The following is a 25,542-nucleotide window of genomic DNA, read 5'->3' on the forward strand; positions in this document are numbered from 1 at the left end:
TTTTTTGTGTTGTGTGCTCCTTTAATAATTAATTCATTTCTGAAATAATAAGAATCTTATACTAAATGTATCAATGGATTGCTTTCTAAATCCCTCCACTTACAGTAAAGTACTTTTTTAATAACAAAATTAAAATTAAAAATCTTTTTCTGTGCCAACCTGTCTCTATTTCTTGTAGTCAATTTTCGGAATGGTTTACAGCTTTTCTCTAATTTCTGTTCGCTTTTCTTTCAGTTGTAAATACAAATTGCATCTTCATAATCAGTCTTATATACTCCAGCCTAGGTCTTTCTATGTGGTCCCACTCTTCAACGCTTATTTCTATTAACAATTTCAATTGGTGGCGACAAAGTCCTAAAAAGTTTATGTTGCAAACAAATATATATATATATAATTAATCTTATTTTTTATACCATCTATCCCCATATGGACTACACTAATTCAAATTTTCTAATAACACGTACATTGTACTATAATGCTATAATCATATTATTTTTTTCTGGGACCTATTAACTTATTACCTATTCACCCATCCAACCCCATTATATTATTTATATTGCTGGTGCAACAGGGGTACTGATTTCAACAGACTTTCATGCAATGCATTATGGCCTATCTACAAATGTTTTCTTCTCATCAAACTTTTCCATAATGTTCTTCTTTCAGATATTTTATTTAACACTTATTAATGTATTATTTTCACAGTCCAGCTTATTCTTAACATTCTGTAACACTACATATAAAATGTATCATCAAGTTTTCACTTCCACATAGTAATATGATCCTCCTTTTCAATCTTATTTTAGCCAAAAATTATTCAACTGATATAAATTGTTTGGTTTAAATTACCATCATTCATGATTACATGATTTTTTTTAGTATTTTTAAAACATGTGACAGTTAGCTGGTGGTTCTAAATTATTCACATTACTTTGCTCCTGCTCCTTTTAGTGTAGGGATTATTAGACTCTTAACATAATCATCTGGCATTTTTCTTTATCATTTAATTTTTGGCTTATTTAGAATTGTAGATCCTGCTTCTTTTAAAATTTCTGTTTTTATGCATTCTATTCATGTAATTTTATTGTTTAAGTATTATAATCTATACATATAAAAATGGAGACAAAAATGTATAACAATTCATCAATTGAGAACGGCTGGTCCGATTTGGCTCAAATTTTTTTTAAGATGTTCATAACTGCCAGAGAAAGTTTTTACGAAATAAAATTTTAGGAAAATCCACTGGAAAGGTAGGAAATCTCAAATCTGTATGTCAAAAATACAACAGTGGCGCAACAGTGCATTATATTATATTGGTTGCTATTGGTTAATCTGGCATGTTTGTTGATTTCATATATTATAAAAATGAATCGCAGAATGTGTTGCTAAGCGCAATAATTCTACTGTACGTGTGTTGTGACTGAACTCCTCCTAAATGGTTAGACCGATTTGAATGAATTTTTTGTATGCGTTTGTATTTATTCATCTGATTTTATTACGGTTATGTTAGGTTAGGTTAGCATTTTGTATTAATTGATTATATCTATCCACCATAGGTAGAATACTACAAACTTGGTATAACTTTGATACTTTAGAGTTAAATCATACACTAACGTACATACAGCACGGGGTCCGCGATCTACCGCAGATAGATTGCCTACTTGATACTGTACTGCTGCGAATCAGAATGTTTATTCCGGGCAACAGAAAAGTTAAGATTAATTTTGAAACCATACACCGAATATTTAATAACGAATTGAACAAAGTTTGAGTCACATATAGTTGGTACACTTAATGAGCAACGAAGTGCACGGTTTCAGCTAGTGTTTTATAAAATTAAAAACTTAATATCTCATAGTTTCCTTCATCTAGTAAGTATCTTACTTTCATCTTCCATCTGTTGGTCATTAAGTTCTTTATACGTCATTTATACAGAATTTTCAAGTACTCTTTTCATCTTTCTGCTATGTGGATTTGTTTGTACATTATATTTCTTTTGGTATCTTCAATTGCTCAATGTCTAGTCTTGCCTTGTCCAAGGAACTTCACTACTATGTATACTTCATTTCTTCAATTACCTTCTTAAGAGGACGTCGCACTTGCGTCCTACACATATACAACAGCAAATTTGACTCTCAGCAGTTCACGTTTAGCATGTTTAGTTTAAATATTAGAGTGAATTGACTTATAAAATTAAAGTTAAGGTTTATATTAGATTCTAGGTATTATCTAGGGCATCTCATAGGCTTTTCATTATATTTTAATTTTAAAGCGAGTTATGAGTATTTTAAAAATGTAAATGGTTTGTACATCTTAAAATACTCACTTTAAGAAATTGCTTTAAATATAATGTAACAAAAACCCTAGAAGGTGCCCTAGATAATGATCTTACCTTTAAATTTTATATAAGTCCATTCACTCTAATATTTAAAATAACGGAGCTAAAGTGATCTGCTGAGTGTAAGACAGAGACATCGCACCCGTGCTATGTCCCCTTAAAGATTTATAATATTTTTCTATTAACTTCAAAATAATCTTCCTTAGATTCTTTTGCTCTTTTATTTATTAGGTTTCTTCATTATTTATATTTTTGCTATCCATCTCCATTATTTAAATTGTTTATATGATCTTCTATCGTATCCACAATATCTGCTAAAGTTCATTCCTTTGTTTGAGTGGTTTGTCTGTTCCAATAACTTTTAATATTTCAACTACATTCCAGTCTTCCCCATTATTATTAAGTTTTCTTCACCTTTTACTGTCTTGATTACTTCTTATATCCATTCATACACTTTCTATTACCAACCTAGGTAATTAATAGTGCTCGGATTTATATGTAAGTAGATAGATATTTTCAGTATGACTTGATAATTTAATATTGCCGGTTATAAATTTATTTCACATGGTTTTCAATTAAATTATTATATTTTATTTTATACATTTTGTTGTGAATACATGGTTTTAAATTATTCACAATAATTTAGTTTTTTCTCTTATATTTAGATAGTTTTGTTAATTTAGAATAATATATTACTATAGTTGTCAACTTATTTTTAGATAAAATGCTATCTGCTGAAATACGAGATATCTTATTGAAGTATCAGTTAATTTTTTTTTATGGATATCCGAAAAGTGGACATGAGACAAGCCATAGTGCATGTTTAGTCTGTGTTTGTTGTTATATTACATATGTGTCGATCTAATATTTTTAATTTTTAATATATTGTATTATAGATACCGTTTTTCAATAGAATTTATCAATGCAAGTATTTATAAGACCATACATTTAATATAGATTCCATTTTAGTATTTTTGAGAGTACATTGCATATTTTAAGTTTTCTAGCACTTATTTATGTATATTATTTTGGTTGCATAATTACATATTTTGGTAGTATAAATACATTAAAATCTGAGCACTAGCAATAAATAATAATTGGCTATTTCCCAATATGCGGTATACCAAAAAAATATTCTATTGAACATTTAACTACCATAATTATAATACTTGCATATGCAATCTACAATACACATTGTATTAACTTTAGTGATTTTACTCAAAATAAATAATTATTAAAATTAAAATTAAAACCAAAACTGAGTTAAAAATATTATGATTCTAAAGTTCAAAAAAATAAAAACTTTCATATAATTATTATTTAACTGAAATCTTCAGTTAAAAAACAATAAAATTATTTTAACAAACATTTAAAAAAGTTAATCATAATCTACTCTATTAGTTTGAGTAGCTCACTGTAGTATAACATATTAAGTGACACTAAACCAAATAAGCTGTTGTGACCTATAATAACATTGGTTTTATAACATTAATAGTGGGAGATGAAAAGAAAAATTGTATAAGGTGATTTCAAATAATACAATAATTATAATGATACAGATATCCCAGGTATAATATAAAACAGAGCATTAGTAGATTGCTTATTGGGTGATAGCCAAATATTTAATGTGTTATCATAATTTATATTATAATTTTAAAAACATGTTAAAAAAAAAAGTAATCTAAATAAATTTGGCCCTTACCCTACGTACACACAACTCTTAGTTGTGCTAATGAAATGAATTATTCTGCATAATATATGGAAATATATAAACTATGTAATAAAACAAACATTTAACTGTCAATATTATTATTAATAATTTTGTCTTGATGAAATTTGGCAGAAGGAATTTCTAAAGAACATAACACATCAGATAATTCCGATTCAGAAAATACAATATCATTTTCAACTAGCCATGAAGATATTTATGGAACACATAAACGCACTAGATATGCTTTAAAAGTAGATCTTAATTGACTAATAATAATATACTGAATCATTATTATTATTATTTGAAACTGTTTTAACATATTTTTTATAGAGAACGGAATCTCTTAAAGCGTATCTGAAGAGAGTAACTATTGATAAAGACAGATTACAACAAGAATCGTCTGGTTATAAAGAAATAACAGAGCTGTTAAAATACAAGTTGGAAAATCTTAAACAAGATATTTCCAGTAAAAATGAAACAACTAAGAGACTTGAGGAACAATTAGATCAATTAGATGCTAAATACACAGAAACTTTAAACAGGATTCAAACACTTGAATTGTCTTCAACAAATTTAGATAAAGAAAACCAATATCTCAAGAAAATAAATAAAGAGGTAACCAACAGTAGTATAATATCATTAAATCATTGTTTTAAGACTGTGTAAATTATGGCATTCAAACAGTTTGAAATTTATGAATACTTGCTTTTTTACTAACAGTTATTTTATTTATGTGTAAAAATACAAGTACATGGATAGCTTATCCATGGATCTAAAATCTTTTTGCCATTATATAAATTATAAATATACTATATCTGTATTTTAATTTTGTTGACAGATGATGGATAAAATCAACAATGAATATACTTCTAACAGTGCACAAAACTCAGTAGAAATAATAACTGTAAGTATAATTAACCCGTTGTTAGCCGCACCAGTGTATATTACGTCATTAATCGTTTCTTTTTAATTTTCAAGAATAAAAACCTTTGTTTCATACATTTTTATTTGTTTGACTAAACCAAATTAATATTTTATAGAATGATAAATAAATTGAAAATGTTATAAAAATGTATTAAATGGATAATATTTAAAAAAAAATAGGGTAATGTACTAGTTTTATTTAAATTTATATGTAGGTATATTATGGATAATATCTCATTTCAATTTTAGTTTAATCTATATATTATAAGTAATTCAATTTATTTAGAATATTATTATATTATTTTTAAAAAGTATATTGAGTGTTAATGATTAAAGTGTATGTTTTATTAAAAACTTTTAAAAAAGTGAAGTCGTATTTATTAACCATGGGTTGTATAAATGATATTCAAAAAAATATTCTGTCATTAAACATTTCTTTTTTAGCAACTTGAATCCGGCAATCTTATTGATAAAACTGAGGATATGTGTACAATGGACAGTAAGACTATTGTAAGTATTAAATATTTCTCATCTTTAAGGTTTACCTTTACACTGTGTTAACATAGTAATTAAAAACAAATAAAATACAATTTTTTTTAGGCTGTATGTTCATAATTTTTCTTTTTTTTTTAAAAACTATTTTATTTAATACTTTATTTTTTTTGTAGATAAAACAGCTACAAGAACAATTAAAACTGGAACAGGATAGACGGATAGAACTTGATGAACATGTTAGACTTTTATCCGTAGAAGTTAGTGCACATCAGTCATGTAATTCAACCGTGGAATTACTGAAAGAATTACAATTAAAAATTACCAAAGATTATGTACCCAAAAAAGAAGTATTGAAACTAAAAACAGAACAAGAAAGAAAAATCAGTAAAGTGAAAATGGAAGCTGAAAAAAAATTAGCAGATAAATTTTGTGACCTTGATAAATTATTATCTCAACAAGTGCGTGTCAATTTTATTAAATATATAAATTTATAAATTATAACTTGTTAACATATAATTGTTCTATATTCACCATTTTTAGATGGATCAACAAGGAAAATTAGAAATGCAAAGAGAAAAAATTGAAAGCCAACTTAAGCAGGAATTTGAGAATACAAGACAAAGATTTCAACTAGAAATTGCAAAACTTCAAACAACACTAAAGAGTGAGTTAGAAAAATACTTTTACACATAATATAAAAATGTATATAGGTATCATTTTTATACAGCCAAAGAAATGGAGGAACAAATATTAAGGGAGCGATGTGAGATTCTTTCACAAGAAATTGAAAAAACACAAGATAATAAATGGAAAACATTGGTGGATAAAACTTATGGAATAAATGATTTGTGAGTAAACAATTTTGAATTTATTTATAATTTATTTGTTAGCTATACATTTTAAGCCTGATTAGTTTTTCGAATTCTACTTTTCCCCTGTTTATTGAAAGATAAAAAAAACGTAGAATGCTGCTTGATATTTTTCCTCTGCAAGGAAACTCTATGAACCATAAATATGTTTTTGGTTGCACTGAACTTTGTCTATGAACTATTTTTAAAAATACCAATTTATAGGCATTGTGGGAATTAGTCAACTTACCCAGTTGTATATTGATATTAATATTATCACAACAACCATGGTAACAATAATAAATGCTAAAAACTACGAAAATCGGTTCGAAAAAAAAAGTTCTAGCTATTCTAAAACATTTATGTTGAAATTATCCAAACAGAAAATAACTAATAAATATTTATAACAAATAATCTCAATTAATATATACATTCTTGAAACCTTTATTATAATCAAAAATCAATTTCAGACTAAAAAGTTCACCTGATATGTTGTCAATACGTTGTAAAACTCCAGAGCCAAGTCCCACATTTGAAAGACAAGAATTAGGAGACATTTCTAGATATCAATACAATGTCCAAACACTTCGAAATGAACTGGATAAAGTCATTACACAAAATAAAAATGGTAAATACATCAATGTTATTACAACTATTAGTTTCTTGTTAAAACATTAATCTTGTTCTTCATAATTTATGTTACATTTATCTGATATTCATATCATATAATAATTTATTTTATTTTTAAAAGCTGCTCTAGAAGATGACACACTGTTTGATGAATAAAAATAAGCAATATAGCTGTACTAAACAAACTATGCTGTCATTATTGAAATTGCATTTATCGTATTTATGTTACGTTTAGCGGCCTATATCATTTTTATATGCTGACCCCATTTTGCCCTAAACAACATTTTCTGTAAAATTTACAATACTCAGAAAATATGACATGTGGTGGAACCACTGGAACCACTCTCAACTGTTGACTGTCACAAGTGGTGACCACCGTACACACACATATAGTTCAGTGTCACTTAAAAATTAATTTATTGTATATTTTTTTTATTAATGATAATTATAGTTTTAAATATGTGTACTGAATAATACAAATGAACTCGGAAGTTTGGAACATCTTTACAAACTCAAATTTAAAATAATTATATTATATTTACAGTTTTATTTATATACAATTTATTAAATTAATTTTAACTTTTATTATTATTATAAATATATATTTTGTTCCTATTATATATACTTAATAGATATTATAAAAGATCTTCCACATTATTAAATACATTTCAGGGTGATATATATGTTCAAAACAATAATCATTAAAAATCGAATGCAATTATAGCTGTATGTATCTTTTATTTTATTCAAAAATAATTGTACGATTTTGGCTGCTTTCAGACTTCCGAGACTAATTAAAATGTATTATTGTTGTATAATCAAATATTAATTATCTAATTACTAACTTATATCAAAAAAAACTTTTAGACATTGCTGTGCTCGCTGATTACTGGTAGTAATAATACCAGTAGTATTTAATAGTCTAAGTTCTAATGGTAATCGTTTAGTATAAGACTAACCGGACTGCATGACCTATTGTATTGGGTATTAATTTAGTATATGACCCACTGGACTGATAATTCATTTTAAAGCAGGCAAATTAAAAATCATAAAATAATGTTTATAATTATTTAATTAATAAATTAGTAATACAAATATGAAATAATTCAGAATTACATTTAACAATGTCAAAATCAGTCAAACAAAATATCAGTTAAAAAAAAATTAGTTACCTACAACCTACATTTAACAGCAAGACGTCAAAACTATTCAAAAAATGTCATAAAATTAAATTAATATAAAAAACTGTATTTAATTTTTAAAATATTTTTAGGAACACACTGTATATTACTTAAAAAATTTAAAAAATGTATCTTGCCTGTTAATAGATTGGTACCCGTACGGCCGTACGTTGCCCATACATAATATAGATCAGTGGTTTTCAACCTTTTTCACATTGTGGCACACTTCATCTCTTACAAAATTTTCGCGGCACACCAATTCATATAAATATATAATTATAATACGTGAAGCATATGATGAATATTATAAAACTAGGTATTAATAGATTTATCGCGGCACACTCCAAGGGTGCTCGCGGCACACCGGTTGAAAACCACTGATATAGATAATCATCTTGGTAGTTCACATACTAAACTCAATTTTCACTGGGTAGGTCTCATACTAAACGAATATCGTTATAATTATTTTTTGTATTTTCAAACTTTAAATATAACATTATTTGTTGTTTTGATCAAAAAACACGGTTTAAGGGCAGCAGCCAGCAGCTATGTCTTATCACTGATTATTTATATATTATTATTAATGTTCACTCACAGTGTAGAAACCAATCTAACATAGTTCAACATTTATAATTCCTTACCTACGCTGATTTATAACCACACAAAATGTTATATTTTCTATTTCAAAATTCTGTAAAACCATTATGATACATTTTTTTAGAAATCACTGAATAAAAGTTCTCCTTAAACAAAACTCGCCCTGATTGAAAAACACAACCTTTAATCATTTTAATATTAGATTTTAATCGACGTTTTGTTCTACCAGGTTAAACACAACTTAACAAATTTTTCGAATTTGTGAACTTAAATGTAATCTATATAACAATCAACTATGTAGACAAGTACCCAATTATATAAATTTAGTAAACTGCTTTACTCAACTTAGTCAATATTTTAACCTTTTTTTAATCAATATTTAGATATTAAAATCCAATCACATACAGGTATTTCAATATTTAAAAATAAATAACTGTATACTAAATATGACTAATGACTAATGAGCACTTGGTAATACAGTTCAACATCTGAAGTTCTAAAAATTTGAGTTTTCATATTTTTTTCACTTTTTAAATATTTATATTTAACTAAATCATTAACTATTTAATCATAAAAATGAAGATGTCTGATTATAACTTCAAATATAGGTGTTGAAAAATTCAGTCATTATTTGTACACGGTTAAGCATGCTTAAATATTGTATATTTGTATTTATAAAATATTATAGTATAATACAGTTCTATGTGTCACATGGGCTTAATTACCGGAGTACATTTACTTTTTTTTTCTGTTAAACTTTTTCTCTGGGTCTTTTTTACTCACTACTATTTATATATCTATGTTTACTTTTAGTAATTACTAATTTGGTAAGTTCCTTTGTAGATGCATCTCGCAAATGTAGCATTGCATCACATAGAGGATCATGTTTCAATAATTTTTATCTATTGATCATATTTACCTATACTAGAATTGTTTACACTTTACCTAATTGTTTTTAATTGAAGATTGAAGCAATATTAAATTTTTATTAATTTATGTATACTTGATGTTATTGTTTTAAATAAAAAATCCAAAAATTTTGATCTATAACCTATGCATATTTATTTTTATCCTATACCTATGCATGTAATCAACTGACTGAAGAACAAATTACAGTTGCAACAAGTAAAGTATTTAGGCCATGTGCTGAATCATGTTTTGTTCACAGCACTACAGCAGACAACAATTTGAACAATATATTTGTTAAATTATTTAAAAACTAAATAAACTTATAACTTATGAGAGTTAAATTTATTATGAATTATTAATAAATTCCAATAGTCCCATTACATCTAACAAAATAAACAACATTGTTTATTTAGGTATCAATTAAATAAGTAGGGGTTAAAATGTTCAGCCTATACAATCCTAGAATGATAATTTAAAGTTACAGTAAAAAATCTTGTAAATTGTAGCTTGGTAAAATTTGGACTTGGAAAGATGGTTAATCCACCAAAATGCATTAAAAAATTAGACAAAAAATAATTGGTGGTTAAAATAGCTGGTTCCCATTTAAGAAAACAAATTTGTACTGTATCAAGTCTAATTAAGTTGAAAAAATTCAAAGGCTAAAAATGTGTATTTTTATGTCGTAACAACCAACAAGAAAGCAGAATTCAAATTGTAGGACTCTACGTGAAGATATTGAGTGTTCTCAATTAGTGTTTACACACTGTATAGGTATCATTTTATTAAATAAACTTTATTACGTTTCGATGATAAATTATTCATGACCGTTGTAACTAGGTATGTATAATGTCGTGTAAGTTGAATATCATAAATTACAATATTGCTGTAAAGACATCATTTTTTTTTTTATAAAGACATTTATTAATATGTAGGTACATTGTACAACTAATAACTATACCTACCTAATATAATGTACTTAGGTACTTTCAAACCGACAGACCAAATTAACAAAAGTTATTCAGTTAATAGTGCGCCATTGCCCACTTGTGCTTATGGATATGATGGATATTAATTGTTATGATATTGAGTGGTTCAAGCCACTAATTTCATGTACAGCTCTACAGACCTTCAACTTTCAAGGCTCAGCGTTAGATAGGTACCTACCACCACAAAATTCTTCCATCATTCTGTATCATAATTCATATTATACCAAATCCACCCGAGCACTTTCTCGCAGTCTTACCAGACATTTCATGACAACATTTATACATCTCTTAGGGGTCTTATACAGCATCGGTTCTCAACCTTAGTGATTTAGTGACCCAAGATATTTACCCAATTTTTCATGTGACCTTTTTGAAAACAATGTTCAATGGGGACTATATGCAGTGTTTGGAAGGAACGAATTCCTTTTTAAAGAACGACACGATGAACGAATTCCTTTTTAAAAAAAAAAAAAACGAGAAAATGAACTAGTTCTTTTTTTTAAGGAAAAATAACTAAATTGTTCGTTCCTTTCTAGTTCCAATAATTTACTCAGATAAGTAGGTATTTAAAAATTAAAATTAAGATATATTTTTTTAATGTGTATAATGTAGATTCCTAATTAGTGATTGTTATCGAGTATCGATGTTAATAGACAATCAACATACGTTAGCCAAAAATTTAATTTTGAAGAAAATCTCAAAATATATAATAATATATTGCATAAACATATAAAATATGTACCTACTTGCAGTTATATATTATAAATACAAATTAAAGAAGTATGCGCATAGATTAAACATATTATGTATGTTTAATCTATGGTACCTATGCCTAAGACGAAAAAATAAACATGTTTAATAAGCATTTTTATTTTATTTGGAACTAAAAAAGGAACGAATTCTTTTTTTTTAAGGAACAAGGAACAGAACGAATTTCTTTTTTTAAAAAAAGAACGAGGAACGGAACGAATTCCTTTTTATAAGGAACTATTGCCAAACACTGAGTCTATATATGGCTATCCAGTCACCACCGCCTCATTAATTTTTTTCAATTATCATAACTAAAAGAAACTAGATAAACATTTTTATTTATTTATTTATTTTTTGGGTCCGGGAAGCAAGAACTTTTTAGTTACAAAATTGAGAAATACCTAAGCCACATCCCCACATGGGTTGTTTGTCTGCATGATCGGCATGATGCCGGATGGTTCGAAACGGTGCTTTGCATTTAAGTCACCAGTGGTGACATAGGCGCAACTATACTAATATTTTTGGGGGTGCACAAATTAAAAAAATTCCCAGACCCTTCCAATTGCCAGTGTTTGGAAAGAACGTCGTTCATATTTAGTGAACGATACCTACGTGAACGACATAGTACACACTACACACTCATCACCTATGCAACAAGTTTGAAGTTACAACTACAACTGTACAGCAGGGGGGCCGAGGGCGAAGAGTCTACATGACGGAGTTTTGATAACAAACTCAATAAAGTTATGATAAAAATTAAAACTATGAAGACTAGAATATTTACGTATTAATGTAAGTATGTTTTCTATATAATATTCTAGTCTTCTGTTGTCTTCTTAATAAAAACTGTAAACCCATAAACTTTAAAAATTGATTTATTGTTTACAGCGTTGTTAATATCAAGCAGGTAATCCTCTTTAAATTTATATATTGAATTAAAAATTAATTTATCTTAGGTACCTACCTATGTCCTTAAATTATATTTTTAATGATGGCATGTTAAAAATTCAACCACAAACCGTTGCCCCCTCTTTAAAAAAAACATTTGACAGCCTCTAGGATAGTTAAACCCATAATTAAATAAATCATAAAATATATGACATTAAAATTAAATTAAAATAATTTTGTGTTTAATCATTACACTACTATTTCTTGTAATTCAGTATAGGTTCCATTATTGGTGTTATAATGAACGAATTGGACAATAAAATGGTCTCAACAAAAAAGAATGTGTGCAATGAGTTCAAAAAAAAAGATGGCACAGGTAAAAATATATTACTCCCCAAATGTATTTGAAACAGTTTCCATGGTGTGAGTAAATTTGTATTGCAGGAAAAGACAACCAATACTTGTACTTGCGTTCTGTGGCCAAAATTGAGTGTGGTCAAAACGAGGGTACAGCAGTTTGCGTTCACACGTCTGACGCTGTCAAAGGACACCTGTTCCTTACCTGTGCTCATGTCGTAGACCATGTTTGTAGGAATATTAAACGGCGATTCATTTTTGATACATTTACGAAATCTTGTTTTTTGGTAGACAATCCAATCGGTAATATTACGATATGATGGGCATGCAATTAAAGGTAGAGTTATATATGTTAATCGTAAGGCTGTACCATATGACATTGCTGTAATTGTATCTGAACAAACTAAACAAACTACAGACATTTTACCTTGTCAGATATCAGACAAAACCCCGACTATTGGTAAGACCATAATTATACTTAATCATTAATCATTGGTTGCATTTAGCAGTTATTTTACAGGTCAAAAAATGTTTTCGGTTGGATTCGCTTGTCGAGAATATGTACCATCTACAGTTTTCGGTCACATGCACAGAATGATATATAGCATATTGACGACCACTTGTAATGTGCGTGCAGGGTTCAGCGGCGGTCCAGTATTTTCAATCGACAGAAAACTGTTGGGACTTACTGTTGGAAAATTGAACATGGGCACTTTTCATTTTGTATTGCCTTCTATAGAATTTGTGGAAACTATTAACAAATATATCATTACTAATAGTTAGTTGTAGTTTTTTCATGCATATTAAGTTAAATTGCATTTAACATGGTTTTAATATAATTTATTTTCTACAGACATTGAAATACTTAATGATTTAGAATCCAAGTGCCCATTGAAAACAGTGCTATGGAACAATGGAATTCCAACCTTCAAAGTATGTCATATTTAATTTGAGCTGAAGCTTACAATTTTTTATAATTATTTGTGTACTTTATTTGTAATGGTTTTGACCTATTGTTATTGTTGTAATTCAAAATATTTAAAAATGTTATACATTAGTGCCCAGCAATCTAAATGGTTTTTTGTCTAAATTAATATTTTTACTACATAAGCAGGGAATACATTTTATTGTAATACAAAAACAAATATGTTTATTTATTTTTATTAAAATATTTAAATGCAATAAATAAAAATTAGTACCTACCTAACATATTTGAGAATTTATATTTAAAAATATTCAATTTGCAAATCAATTAATTAATTATTTATTTAGTATTTAAATACAAAGTATACAAATATTTATAAATAAAAATACTGATAACGGATAATGACATTAACTTACTAAAATAATTTACTGTTGAAGGTTTGAAGAACGGTGATAATCTGGTCAAATAACACTCTTATATTGACTAACATAGCATTCCATATCAACAAATGTAAGGTACATTCTTCATAATTACTAGTGCCTATTTCCTTGATTTCTATCAAGGCACTCCAATATTTACTATATCAAAAGAGGTGATTTCACATACTAACTTCCTTCAAAATCTTATTATTTTTTTTAAAATAAATTTCATGTATTTTAATCTGGAACTATTCACTTGTACAATATAGAATTTACCCATCTGTTGTTAGTTTTTAGAGGAAATGTGTACAATGTGTATGATAGTTATGAAGAACTAGGCAATTTAAATTCAATATTGGCCTATATTCTGTCTCAAAAGAAAACAATCACGTTTTGCCATCATGAATGATGTAACTGGCGCGTTGAGAACCACGTGATCAAGCTAACACCAAATTGTTATCTAGAGAAGCGCTGTCAAAAATCGGTAGGCCGACTGATAGCTCTCTTTTGAGACATGTATAGGTAGATAAGAAAAAATAAGTACATAATAATAAATTGTTTGTGTCCAAAGTTAGAATAAACAATTACAACATAATTTTTTTAATTATTATGATTGCGCTAAATAAAATCAACATGTGTGAACTGAATTTGGAGTGTAGTTTAGTTATTTCAGTAGCTATTTCTAATTGTTATTTGAAGATCAGTATGGAGTATTGGAGTGTATAATTTGGCATTATTAAACATATAGAGAAGTATTAGGTATGAACGGGAGGATTTTTGATTAGAATACTTGTATTTTTTTGGCAAGTTTTTTCTTGGTCCTCAAATTTGATACCAGAATATGAAACTAAAATATCCGTTTTGAATCATCGTTTGTAATTTAAATTTAATTTATCTCATTGGGTTTTTTTATTAATTGATGTTGCAGACTGCAGTAATAAAAAATGTACACATAATAATTTTTGTAATTGTGCGATTCCACATTCTCTTGAGGCTATGAAGTGTATTAATATTTTAATCTTACAATTAGATATTTAATTTCATAGAACAAAAATGAACTTACAATATTTTATTTTTATTATAAATTTTAAAAGATAATATCAGTAAATAATAACTCAATTATTTAATAAATCCACTAGAAGATATTTATTTATGATATAATATTGATAAATATGTTATATTATACATTTTTTATGTCTGCATAATAATTTAATATCGTGATAATTAATATAATATATTATATTATATAAAAAAAGAACATTTATTAATTCTTTGTTTATACTTATTATGAATTATTAATTAAATAAACAATATTTAAAATATTTGTCGCAAGAAGGGAAAAGGTGTTACAATAATTTATTTAACAAAGAAATGCCTATAAACGAAGAAACTAAAATTAATTAAATAAAAATAATTATGCTACAGGTTATATCTATATTTAGTACTGTAACATGATATATTAATTATATTTAATAGTTACATTTAATTCAATTTTAAAAAAATATCTATGTTTATTATCTAAATCCATTTTTACAACAATTATTAATTCAGTTGAGATAAATTGTATACAAATTCATAGAAAAGTTTTTCAGTATCATAATTATCATAATTATTTTATTTTATATTATTTTATTTTATTTTAATTATTTTTTCATAATTATCTTAAAAATATCAACAACAAAATAAATAATAATATATATTATACACATTTCCAGGAGATATTAAAAAACTAGTAACCAAATTATTCCAAACACTTAAATATTTGGATTAAATACAAAAAAAAAAAAAGTAGATAATAACAATAATTCATTTATAGTAGAAACAATATTGTAGTATGCACAAAATGTGTTTATAATATTATTATCTGACCAATTGCAAAACGTTATAGTAAAATAAATTAATAGACCAAAAATAGTTTTAGGATTAGTAGACAGTTCTTTGCAATGATTGTATTTTTTTTTTTATACTGTAAAATACTTATATAAAACAAAAACAAGTTCTATTATATAATTCCTTAATTAATTTCATAAACTTAAATGATAAAAAAAAAACCAGGATTACAACTGTTGATCATTCAGTCAAACAAATTACATAAATAATTGTTGTAACCAATAGTTTTCATTTTATAGTTAATATATTCATCTCTATGACTACAACATTTTATTTAATTAATTAATTAAAAATAAAGGGAATGAGTAGGAAATTTCACTCGATATTCATGTTATACAAAACATATCTGACTAAGTAAATGAATAGTGCAAAGCCGACCACTACCACACTGTTGTAAACAACTGAGTGAAGAATATTGTTTTCAGGTTGGCTACTATCCATGATGGGCGACTGCTCTTCATTAGCTCTAGCCAAATTTCGTTTTTCAATTTCATTTTGTATTGTCTATATAAACAACCAATAACAATTAGTAATAACAACATACTTAGGGCTGTCTTACAACTTTGCGAATCATAAGCGCGTATTTAAGTTTACATTGTTGAAGTTTGTATGCAACACAAAACACAGTTTTATTGGTGAGCAGCGTATCGCATATAAACCTCAATAATGTACACTCGAGGCTGTGAAATGGGCCTGATGACATATTTACAAATTTTACCATGGTAAGTTCAGGAAATAGTTCACAGAAATTTTCGTCACATACATTTGACTCTAAGCTTTGAGCAGCCAGTTGACGCCTCTCGTAATCAGTCATCTCTATGCTACCCATAGTAGGGCTATTCTCCAGCTAAATTTAAATATTCAAACATGTCATAAGGATAAAGCATGTTTTTTTAGTAGATAATTTATGTAATTACCATAAAGCTTAGCAAACCAGTGAGAATAGTAGATACACTCCATGCTGGATTCCATGTGTCTGGATGGTAATCACTAATGGACAAACACAGGCGGGTGTTAGTTTTGAATCTGCCGTTTGGTGTAATCATGTAAATGCTGGGCGGCTTAAATGGAAAATCTCTAGGGAAAACTAGCCTTCCCAAATAATAACCGCCAGCGTACGGAGAATCGTCGGGTCCACTAACTACGTAGTACCTGCATGACACAGATCGGTTTCATTAAATGTTTATCTAAGTAATTATTAACTGCTGCACACATACCATTCCAATATGTTAGAAGGATTTGGTTCAGCGATTACATAAGGCACAGGATCATTTTTTAGACGGATGTAATCTTGTTTCAGACGTAGAGTAGCCGATGACGTTTTGGGTGCCATAATATTCTTTCGTTACACTTATGTGTGTATTTTACAACAACAGTACGTAAACATTAGTAGATGACAAGAATTTATCGAATACCTACGTGGTATGTATAAACAATGCGAATTAATTTGTATGCGCTTCAAAAAAATTTGTTATGATCATAATTTATTAATTTGAAACATATAAGTTGTAATACCGTGCACACAAAACTTGTTATTTTGTTGTATAAAAAACTTTAATGTCTTGGAATTAAATGATCGAGAATAAGGAGTTATGATAGGTACAACTAAGACATAAAGTATACATAACAATATCATGATACACATTTTGTATAAACTATAAACACAAAACAAATTGATAATATTGATAAGAAAAAGTCGTCAATCGGATAAAAAAATACTTCATGAAATCACTACGTGACAGTGACGACCACGTAAGAATAAACACGTATTAGGTATAAGAATTAAAATAAGTACCTCAGGCACGGATTCAGAGAAGGGCCTTGGCTACTCGGGCACCCCCTATCATCTAAGCCACCGACAAAATAAATTTGTATTCAAAATTACGTAATCTAAAATAGAAAGGTGTTACTATTTTTTTTTTTTTTGAGCACCCCCTGCATGTTAAAATCTTCTGGATCCGCGCCTACTTATATTCAATTAAATTATAAATTATAATGTTATATGTTTAAATATTTTACCAATTATTATTATACATTTTTTTTAATATTTTAACGGCGTCCCATGGGCTTTGTCCAATGTCCTTAGACCATATTAATTTACTACTTATGAATGGACCCATGTCCTGAATTCAGTGGCGGATCCAAGGCTTAATTTTTGGAGGGGCATGGGGGGGCAAATGCTCCCTTTGCCCCCCCCCCTGGATCCGCCACTGGTCCTGATAATTTGAACCATTTAATGGCAACGTTTCTTTAGAGTCGTTAAGATGCATAGGTACATATATGTAACCAATTGGAGGAAAGCCATTAAAATTTCATTAGGGGCTTCGATCTTACAATTTACAAAACTAAACAAGGGGGCGCTTGACGAACTTTTTTTTTTGGGGGGGGGGGCTTAAAGTATGTATCTATAAATCATAATTTAAAAAAAAATTTGTTGGGGCTTGAGCGTCCTTAAACATTTTTCCCATTTGCGCCACTGACCATTTGACAGTTAATAATTATCAATTTGACTATAGATAGGTAATTGACTTTATTAATTCATTTTTGTTTAACTTATTGATCATTCGAAATATTTTACATACCTTATGCATGTTTTTGACGATGGAGACGATGGAGTAACTTTTTAAGTATGTATAGGTCATAATTTTAATGTATTTTTTGTCTATCAATATATTTGTTTTTTTTATAGGTATGCATACTTATACGGTTAAACTCACAAACAAGTTTCATAAGTGATATTTTGACTTTAAAATAAAATCCCATACATCTTTTGAATATAATTGAAATTGAAATATTTAAAATCAGTAGTTAATATAATATTGAATTTATTATTATTTATATTGTATCTAAGTTATTGTAACCATAACATTCGTCAATGATTGTTAAATATTAATTAAATCCATAAATTTAATTGTTCTAATTATGCTTAATGGTGTTATTAGAAAACCATTTTAGGGAAGGGTATTTCAGCCTTGGTCTATGATTGGGTGTAGTTTTAATATTTTCCCTGAGCGTAAAATAACGCTAAAATTCCGCCTATGTCCTGGATATAGTGTTCATATTTCGTTTATATAATATTATCAAATTATAGGTACACTGTATACACATTAGTCAGAACGTATGGCTAAATATAAGCTAAGGTCGATTTATTATGAATTGAGTTCCAAATTAAAAACACAATTTTTAAATTTTCGTATGGTTGAGTCCGAAGTTGTATAATTGTTTACAGTCTGCCAGTTTGAATTGAGTCCCGACTTTTAAAATGGTATTAATCAAAGACCAAAGTTCAGTCCCTTATGTGCACTTCTATACATATAATTTATAGTAGCAAGTAGTAACCTTTGATGTATTGCCAGTAAAAAGTTTATTTAAAAAAAATAGTGATAGCAGTACAAAACAATCACCAATTAATTTATATAACTTCGATGACAAAAGAGACTTTTGGGCATATAATATGAAAGCTAAATGTACAAAACAAGTATTTTTTCAAAAACTCGTTGATTATCTAGGTCCTATATAATTTAACGCAATGGCTTTTGATTTTTAAAAAAAATGTATACTGCTGCGCAGAACCAGGAATCTTAAAAATAGTATTTATGAGTGGTTAATTGTGTCCATAGAATACAGTATAATATTGATCTTGATCACTATCCAATGTCCAAGAATGTCTAACTCTAACTAGAATACGTAAGTCGTAAATAATAGGTACCTAAAAACTGTAATGGATCTCTTTCTTGTCATATTTATTATTAGAATTACCTACTAGGTATTATTAGGCAGGTACATTATTGTTACTGAACATTGAATCATTTTTATTTTATTTTTCTTTTGATAAACATTCAATCTGTAATGATATGAATTATGTAGTATGTAAACTGTAAATTACTAAATAAGTGTACTAATGTAACGCCCTATCACCACCACAAGCAATGATTTAAGTATTATTATAAAATCAATACGTTTAAATTAAATAAATTTAAAATTAATACATTCATAACAAATAAAGAAGTGGCGCAATTTCGGCGACGAAACGTTTCAGTATTCTAGTCAAGTCGAATGTTCAGTTATAATTTTTATTTTTGTTCATTTTGATCTAATAGTTTCTGACTTTCTGTCGAAAAATCCGCGCCTTGATTTAATGACATTTTACCGTACTTTCCATGCCGTAGAATATGTTTTTACTCCATGAGTTGTATGTTTTGTTGTCCGACTCTCCTCCCACCATAACACTATCTTTCTAACACGAGGCAGTGAGGCAGCCAGAGGCTCGGCCCCCGATTACGGTCTCATTTTCAGAACGTGTCGTGACATACGGAACATATCTCCGTAGTCCATTTTTTAATTTACGCGTTGCGCTTTGGTAAGTATTCGATGGATTTTTAATATTATTCTACACCTCCGTATACATTTGTTTTGATTTAATTCAATCAACTCTTTTTGCTTGCGAAGCAACGATGGCTGAACGTTCTAACGTTCTGGTTGCTCACATTTCAAGAATTTCAACAGACATTCCATACACATGGTTTATGTACAAACAATTTCGTATTCGTTCCAAATCGATTTCGGTGGAAATCATTACTAATTATGATCACTTCTTACGGTTTTCTTGAGGTTATTAGATTTTTAAAGATTTTCTGGTTAAAATGGAAAGTATACAGAACCGTCTTATAAATCGTGTCGCGACCATAACATAACCTAAAATATTCAATATTTGCCCCATACCTTGGAGATAATTTGAAGTTTTTTTTCGCCGGTTATAATTTTATTGTTTTGGTTTTTAGTTCTTAAACGTATTAACATCTCTACACCACAAGATGGGTAGAGAGGACAAAGCAACTTGGAAAGCTAACTATTTTGTGAAGTTGGTGGTATGTTGTACATTGTATTAAATAACAACTTATCAACAACTCTTTTTTTTTTTAAATAAATTATTTTTTCTTTTAGAATTTACTTGACGAGTTCCCAAAATGTTTCATCGTGGGAGCCGACAATGTGGGTTCAAAACAGATGCAGCAAATCCGCATCAGTCTTCGTGGAAATGCTGTTGTGTTGATGGGCAAGAATACAATGATGAGGAAGGCAATAAAGGGCCATATCGACAGAAATCAATCTCTTGAAAAGTAATATTATAAATATAAAATAATTACAAACTAATATTGTTTATGATTTAATTATTACTGAATAAGTAGAGTCTTAACGCATCAAAGCCAGAAATGGCTGAACCCATTGATGCGGACAAAGCTTATTGAAATTAAATGCTTGAATTGCAGTCTGAAACCAGCATATTTTAAAAACTTAATTTTGTGTTTTCTTATTATATCTAATTAATTTGATTGTTCATTTTTATCATGGTTATAGTAATTGTGATGAAATAATTTTGACTTAAAAGATCAATCGTTAACACACCAAAGCCAGAAATGGCTGAACCCATTGGTGTGGATTGGTCTTTATTGATGTCAAATGCCTTAAGGCAGTCTGAAAATAGCATATTTTTAAAAACTTTTGATTTTGTGTTTACTTACTAGGTATATTTAATTTATTTGATTGTTAATTTTTATTATGGTTATAGTATTTGTGATGAAATAATTTTGACTTAGAAGATCGATCGTTAACACATCAAAGCCAGAAATGGCTGAACCCATTGGTGTGGATTGGTCTTTATTGATGTCAAATGCCTTTAGGCAGTCTGATTTACTATACCATAATTATGAAATAAATTATATTTTTCATTTAATAAAAATATTTTATTAACTGTTTATATACTTATTTTAGGATCATGCCTCACATTAGAGGAAATGTAGGATTCGTTTTCACTCGTAGTGATTTGGTTGAGATCAGAGATAAGCTTTTGGAAAATAAAGTCCGTGCTCCAGCTCGTCCTGGTGCTATTGCACCTTGCCCCGTTGTTATTCCTGCCCAGAACACTGGATTAGGACCAGAAAAAACTTCTTTCTTCCAGGCGCTATCTATTCCAACTAAAATTTCTAAGGGAACAATTGAAATCATCGTAAGAAAATAACATGCATGCTATAAATCATATATATTATACTTATCACAGTTTTTTTAAATGTTAGAATGATGTCCATATTTTAAAAGAAGGTGACAAAGTAGGAGCTTCTGAGGCAACCTTATTGAACATGTTGAATATTTCTCCGTTTAATTATGGTTTGGCCGTACAGATGGTGTATGATTCTGGAACTATCTTTGAACCCGAAATCTTAGATATCAAGCCAGAAGATTTATTGAAGACCTTCTTAATAGTAAGTTTAAATTTTTATTTTTAAGTTCCTTAATTTATTATTTACTAACACATTTAACTGAATTTAAGTATATATTTTATTAATTGTCAAAGTTTTCTTAAAATGTATTTGTGGCAAAAAATAATGTTAATGATGATGACTCCTTATATAACTATTTTTGTCTTCTTTTCCCGTCAGAAGATATTATGTTGATAATTAATATCTGAGTTAATCTGTTAAGTATAGCAACATAAAATAAATACAAATATAAAATATTTATGATAATTAGTTAATGTTATGTTTTTAAATAATTCATTATAATTAAATTAACTTTAAACTTAAGTATAATATAAGAAGTTCAAATGTCTGAATGTGGCTTGATTAAATTTCCATCAATTTATGTCTATATTTTACAGTTTCTTTTATCTATTCGATTTATAGTGGCATACACCATTAAAGTGAAATAAAAAGCTGAAATACCGTAGCTGCCCCTTCCACACTGCTTTTCTGTGTCTGGCTTTAATAATATAGTTTTAAGTTAAAGTAGCTATTTAGTTTAAATTTATAGTTAAAAAAATATTTAAATGCTAATTACTTATGATGATTTTATTTTATTTTGTCTTCTTTTCCCGACAGAAGATTTTATGTTGATACTAAAAATCTGAGTTAATTAGTATAGTATTATTAGTAGGCAATGTTAATTTTTTTATCTTGGTTTTTAAATAATTTATTACAATTAGATTAATCTTAAAACTTACTGTGAAATAAAAATCTGAAATAGCCTAGCCGCCCCTTTCACGCTGCTTTTCTATGTCTTGCATTAATAATATAATTCAAGTTTAGGCATTGGTTTTTAATTAAAATTAATTATGATGATTTACTTTTATTTTGTCTTCTTTTCCCGACAGAAGATTTTATGTTGATACTATAAATCTGAGTTAATTTATATGAAATAATAGTAAGTTATAAAGAAAACTTAAATTCTATTCTTTTGAATAAGGATAATGAATTGTAAATCAGTAGTGATGATGTTAAATCAAAAAGAATCACTTTGGTGTCTGCTTCTACAAGATATAAATTGTGAACATTTCTATTTTATATCATTGTACCTATTGTTTGTTTTATTTTATAAGGTACTGAGTATCAACAAATATATCTATAATACTAATAATCAATTAATATAAAAATATGAATATTGTATTTATAATTATCTTATATTTTTAATAGGGAGTCTCACAAGTAACAGCTGCTTGTCTTGCAATCAGCTATCCTACTATTGTGTCTGCTCCTCACATGTTGATCAATGGTTTCAAGAACTTGGTTGCAGTTGCTGCTGAAACTGAAATTGAATTCAAAGAAGCTACAACTTTCAAGGAATACCTTAAGGTAATAAAATGAAAAAGGTACATTATAGATGAAAATATAAAACAAATATTTAATTTAATTTCAGGATCCATCCAAGTTTGCTGTTGCCGTTGCAGCTCCTGTAGAAAGTGCAGCTCCAGCTAAGGAAGCAAAGAAAGAAGAAAAGGTCGAAAGTGAAGAAGAGGAAGATGATGATATGGGTTTCGGTCTATTTGACTAACTTGTTCATTTTTTATAACTTTCAACTGAAATAAAAAATATTTTAAAACAATGTTCTATAATTAGATCTTTTTTTACATTTTGAAAAAATGTTGTTAAGTGGTAAATAAATCACTTGTAAAATTGAATGTAAGTTACAACTTATTGGGGTTTAAAAGTTAGATTATTGTACAATTCATCTGATGTATTACAGTAAATTGTGTCTTGTGCACTTTTTTGCTACTCCGATCTGGATATTTTTGGGTAGGTGAAGTTACCTACAGCTAATATCTGTAACTATTACTAATTACTGAGAAGGTAAACAATAAATATATATATTGGCACGGAAAAAGAAAAAGAAAACAATATTTAAATTATTTTTTAATTTATTGAAATACAATTATTATAAACTTTAGAAACATTCAGTAATCAGATAGCATTTCTTCTTTTAATCTAAAGAATATTTCATTATAAAATGTTTATTGTTTCTGTTGTATAAACTTCAGAATATAAAAAAGTTTGGCTTATCAAAATGTATTCAAATTTAATACAAAATGCCACAAAATTAATTCTTGAACTGATTTTAAGAATTATTTATGCATTGGCACAGTTATTTTTATGATCATTTGATATCAAACTGTCAAAATACCGAAAACTATTTTGTACTATAAAGAAAAAATACATTTTTTAATTTTTAATTGCTTACGTAGTTACAATAATAATTTTAGGGTTCCTATAGTAACGAAAACATCTCTAAAATACAAATTCTAGTTATAATGAATCTCTACAATCAACATATCTACACTACAATAAATAATAGTATTTTTCAACCTCTTTTTATGTTCCACAAATGTACTCTTCATTAGGTATGCGAACGCCCAATAAAAATTAACTTTCGTCTTTATTATGAGTAGCTACTACTAGATTATACCTCTGCAACGAAAATTGGGGAATCATAGCTATGTTTTGGGTATAGTGCAGTTTTCTGATCATAATATCAAGTGAGCACACTACGACATACCTAACAATAGAGCATTTTATAAATATTAATTTGCATATAATTTAGAAAAAAAAACATGAATTTAAATATCTGATTCTAACAGAACATATTAAAAATTAACGACTTAGAAACGATGTATCGATCATGTATCAATGACTTCGCTTAACACTTGATTGAAATACGATCGCATTGTTTTTGATTCAAAAAGATTGGTATTTGCGTCATATAAATTAAAAGTAAAAAAATATTAAAATAAAGTAGTGTACTACCTAAAAGAAATTACTTTTAAAAGTCGACTTTTTTACGGGCCACGACTCGTTTATTTCTATATTTTCGTTGCAGGTACGTTTAAATTGAACTCGAATCGGATCCGTGGTACTGAGGTATGTAGTATTTTATCTTAAAGTTGTTAATAACGACGAAAACTGACAGTTTTCGCCGGATGAAAAATAGTGACTTGCTTCTTTTAAATGCAGCTCATTCTAACATTTTTGTTTTACTAGAAATTTTACTTGGAATTCAGAGGGAAATTTACATATCACTTCGGAGCTGAGCCAAAAAACATTTTTAAAAGAAAAGGTGCTTTGTTTTACCAGCGGACAATAGACCCGTTTAAGTTTTGTGAAAGATGTGTCTTTTGAATTATTTCTTCCCGAGTTTAAATTGTGTATTATGATGAAAATATCAGCGATAAAAAAATAAAAACAAAATATTTTAAGCTGAAATTAAGCTTATTTAATAATTAGCTTTATATTTTAATAATTTTTACATCAGAGTAAAGGTGACAAAAAACAAAACTTTTGAGACTTCTAGCCAATCTCCCCAGGACGTTAATAGGCTGGACCCAATTCTTATAATATATAGGTACTCGATAAAATGGCCATATGACAGA

The 25,542-nt window shown here is 27.8% G+C and overlaps 4 protein-coding genes across 10 annotated transcripts in view; 3 read left to right on the plus strand and 1 right to left on the minus strand.

The window, feature by feature from the left end:
• The window catches only part of LOC100163378 (ankyrin repeat domain-containing protein 18A), a 12,118-nt gene extending 4,681 nt beyond the window's left edge, over nucleotides 1-7,437 (plus strand). For 4 of the 5 annotated variants that reach the window (XM_001952799.5, XM_016806437.2, XM_008187008.3 and 1 more), the window contains 9 exons: nucleotides 4,182-4,300; nucleotides 4,380-4,664; nucleotides 4,888-4,953; nucleotides 5,418-5,483; nucleotides 5,642-5,926; nucleotides 6,009-6,132; nucleotides 6,196-6,316; nucleotides 6,787-6,944; nucleotides 7,068-7,437. In XM_001952799.5, coding sequence (XP_001952834.2) covers nucleotides 4,182-4,300; nucleotides 4,380-4,664; nucleotides 4,888-4,953; nucleotides 5,418-5,483; nucleotides 5,642-5,926; nucleotides 6,009-6,132; nucleotides 6,196-6,316; nucleotides 6,787-6,944; nucleotides 7,068-7,102 — 1,259 coding nt within the window. In that variant the 3' untranslated portion in view covers nucleotides 7,103-7,437. Of the gene's footprint in view, nucleotides 1-4,181; nucleotides 4,301-4,379; nucleotides 4,665-4,887; nucleotides 4,954-5,417; nucleotides 5,484-5,641; nucleotides 5,927-6,008; nucleotides 6,133-6,178; nucleotides 6,317-6,786; nucleotides 6,945-7,067 lie in introns of those variants that run through there. The other variant, XR_001679904.2, reaches the window with a different exon arrangement.
• Nucleotides 7,438-12,142: 4,705 nt separating this feature from the next.
• LOC100161340 (peroxisomal leader peptide-processing protease) lies at nucleotides 12,143-14,605 on the plus strand. Of its 3 annotated transcripts, XR_510919.3 has the most exons (8): nucleotides 12,143-12,276; nucleotides 12,533-12,633; nucleotides 12,702-12,841; nucleotides 12,906-13,074; nucleotides 13,135-13,392; nucleotides 13,468-13,547; nucleotides 13,977-14,131; nucleotides 14,249-14,605. XR_510919.3 is itself a non-coding variant. In XM_001952800.4 (7 exons), exons 2-7 carry the CDS (start codon nucleotides 12,558-12,560, stop codon nucleotides 13,980-13,982), a joined length of 729 nt encoding a protein of 242 aa, XP_001952835.2. In that variant the 5' UTR covers nucleotides 12,143-12,276; nucleotides 12,533-12,557; the 3' UTR covers nucleotides 13,983-14,605. The 3 variants fall into 3 exon arrangements, 2 of the variants coding, with proteins under 2 accessions (XP_001952835.2, XP_008185200.1); XM_001952800.4 differs by having other exon boundaries at nucleotides 13,977-14,605; XM_008186978.3 differs by lacking the exons at nucleotides 13,977-14,131; nucleotides 14,249-14,605 and having other exon boundaries at nucleotides 12,149-12,276; nucleotides 12,538-12,633; nucleotides 13,468-13,754.
• Nucleotides 14,606-15,873: 1,268 nt separating this feature from the next.
• Nucleotides 15,874-17,421, minus strand: LOC100162000 (ubiquitin-conjugating enzyme E2 j2-like). Its single transcript, NM_001162662.2, is given in 4 exon segments — nucleotides 15,874-16,352; nucleotides 16,567-16,695; nucleotides 16,766-17,000; nucleotides 17,066-17,421. Coding segments are annotated over 4 exon segments (669 nt in total). The 5' UTR covers nucleotides 17,182-17,421; the 3' UTR covers nucleotides 15,874-16,163.
• Nucleotides 17,422-20,102: 2,681 nt separating this feature from the next.
• On the plus strand, nucleotides 20,103-23,724 carry Rplp0 (ribosomal protein LP0). Its single transcript, NM_001126215.2, has 7 exons — nucleotides 20,103-20,208; nucleotides 20,630-20,716; nucleotides 20,793-20,968; nucleotides 21,621-21,855; nucleotides 21,923-22,108; nucleotides 23,315-23,473; nucleotides 23,538-23,724. Exons 2-7 carry the CDS (start codon nucleotides 20,663-20,665, stop codon nucleotides 23,670-23,672), a joined length of 945 nt encoding a protein of 314 aa, NP_001119687.1. The 5' UTR covers nucleotides 20,103-20,208; nucleotides 20,630-20,662; the 3' UTR covers nucleotides 23,673-23,724.
• Nucleotides 23,725-25,542: the final 1,818 nt, after the last annotated feature.

The sequence above is a fragment of the Acyrthosiphon pisum genome, chromosome A1 (genome assembly GCF_005508785.2).
Source record: "Acyrthosiphon pisum isolate AL4f chromosome A1, pea_aphid_22Mar2018_4r6ur, whole genome shotgun sequence".
Taxonomy (NCBI): Eukaryota; Metazoa; Arthropoda; class Insecta; order Hemiptera; family Aphididae; genus Acyrthosiphon; species Acyrthosiphon pisum.

Coding starts and splice junctions, on each gene's coding strand:
- LOC100161340 (XM_008186978.3), top strand. CDS start 12,558: ATGAACGAATTGGACAATAAAATGGTCTCAACAAAAAAGAATGTGTGC. Junction 12,634..12,701: donor CAAAAAAAAAGATGGCACAG/GTAAAAATATAT, acceptor TTTGTATTGCAG/GAAAAGACAACCAATACTTG. Junction 13,075..13,134: donor AGACAAAACCCCGACTATTG/GTAAGACCATAA, acceptor GTTATTTTACAG/GTCAAAAAATGTTTTCGGTT.
- Rplp0 (NM_001126215.2), top strand. CDS start 20,663: ATGGGTAGAGAGGACAAAGCAACTTGGAAAGCTAACTATTTTGTGAAG. Junction 20,969..21,620: donor AGAAATCAATCTCTTGAAAA/GTAATATTATAA, acceptor TACTTATTTTAG/GATCATGCCTCACATTAGAG. Junction 21,856..21,922: donor AGGGAACAATTGAAATCATC/GTAAGAAAATAA, acceptor TTTAAATGTTAG/AATGATGTCCATATTTTAAA.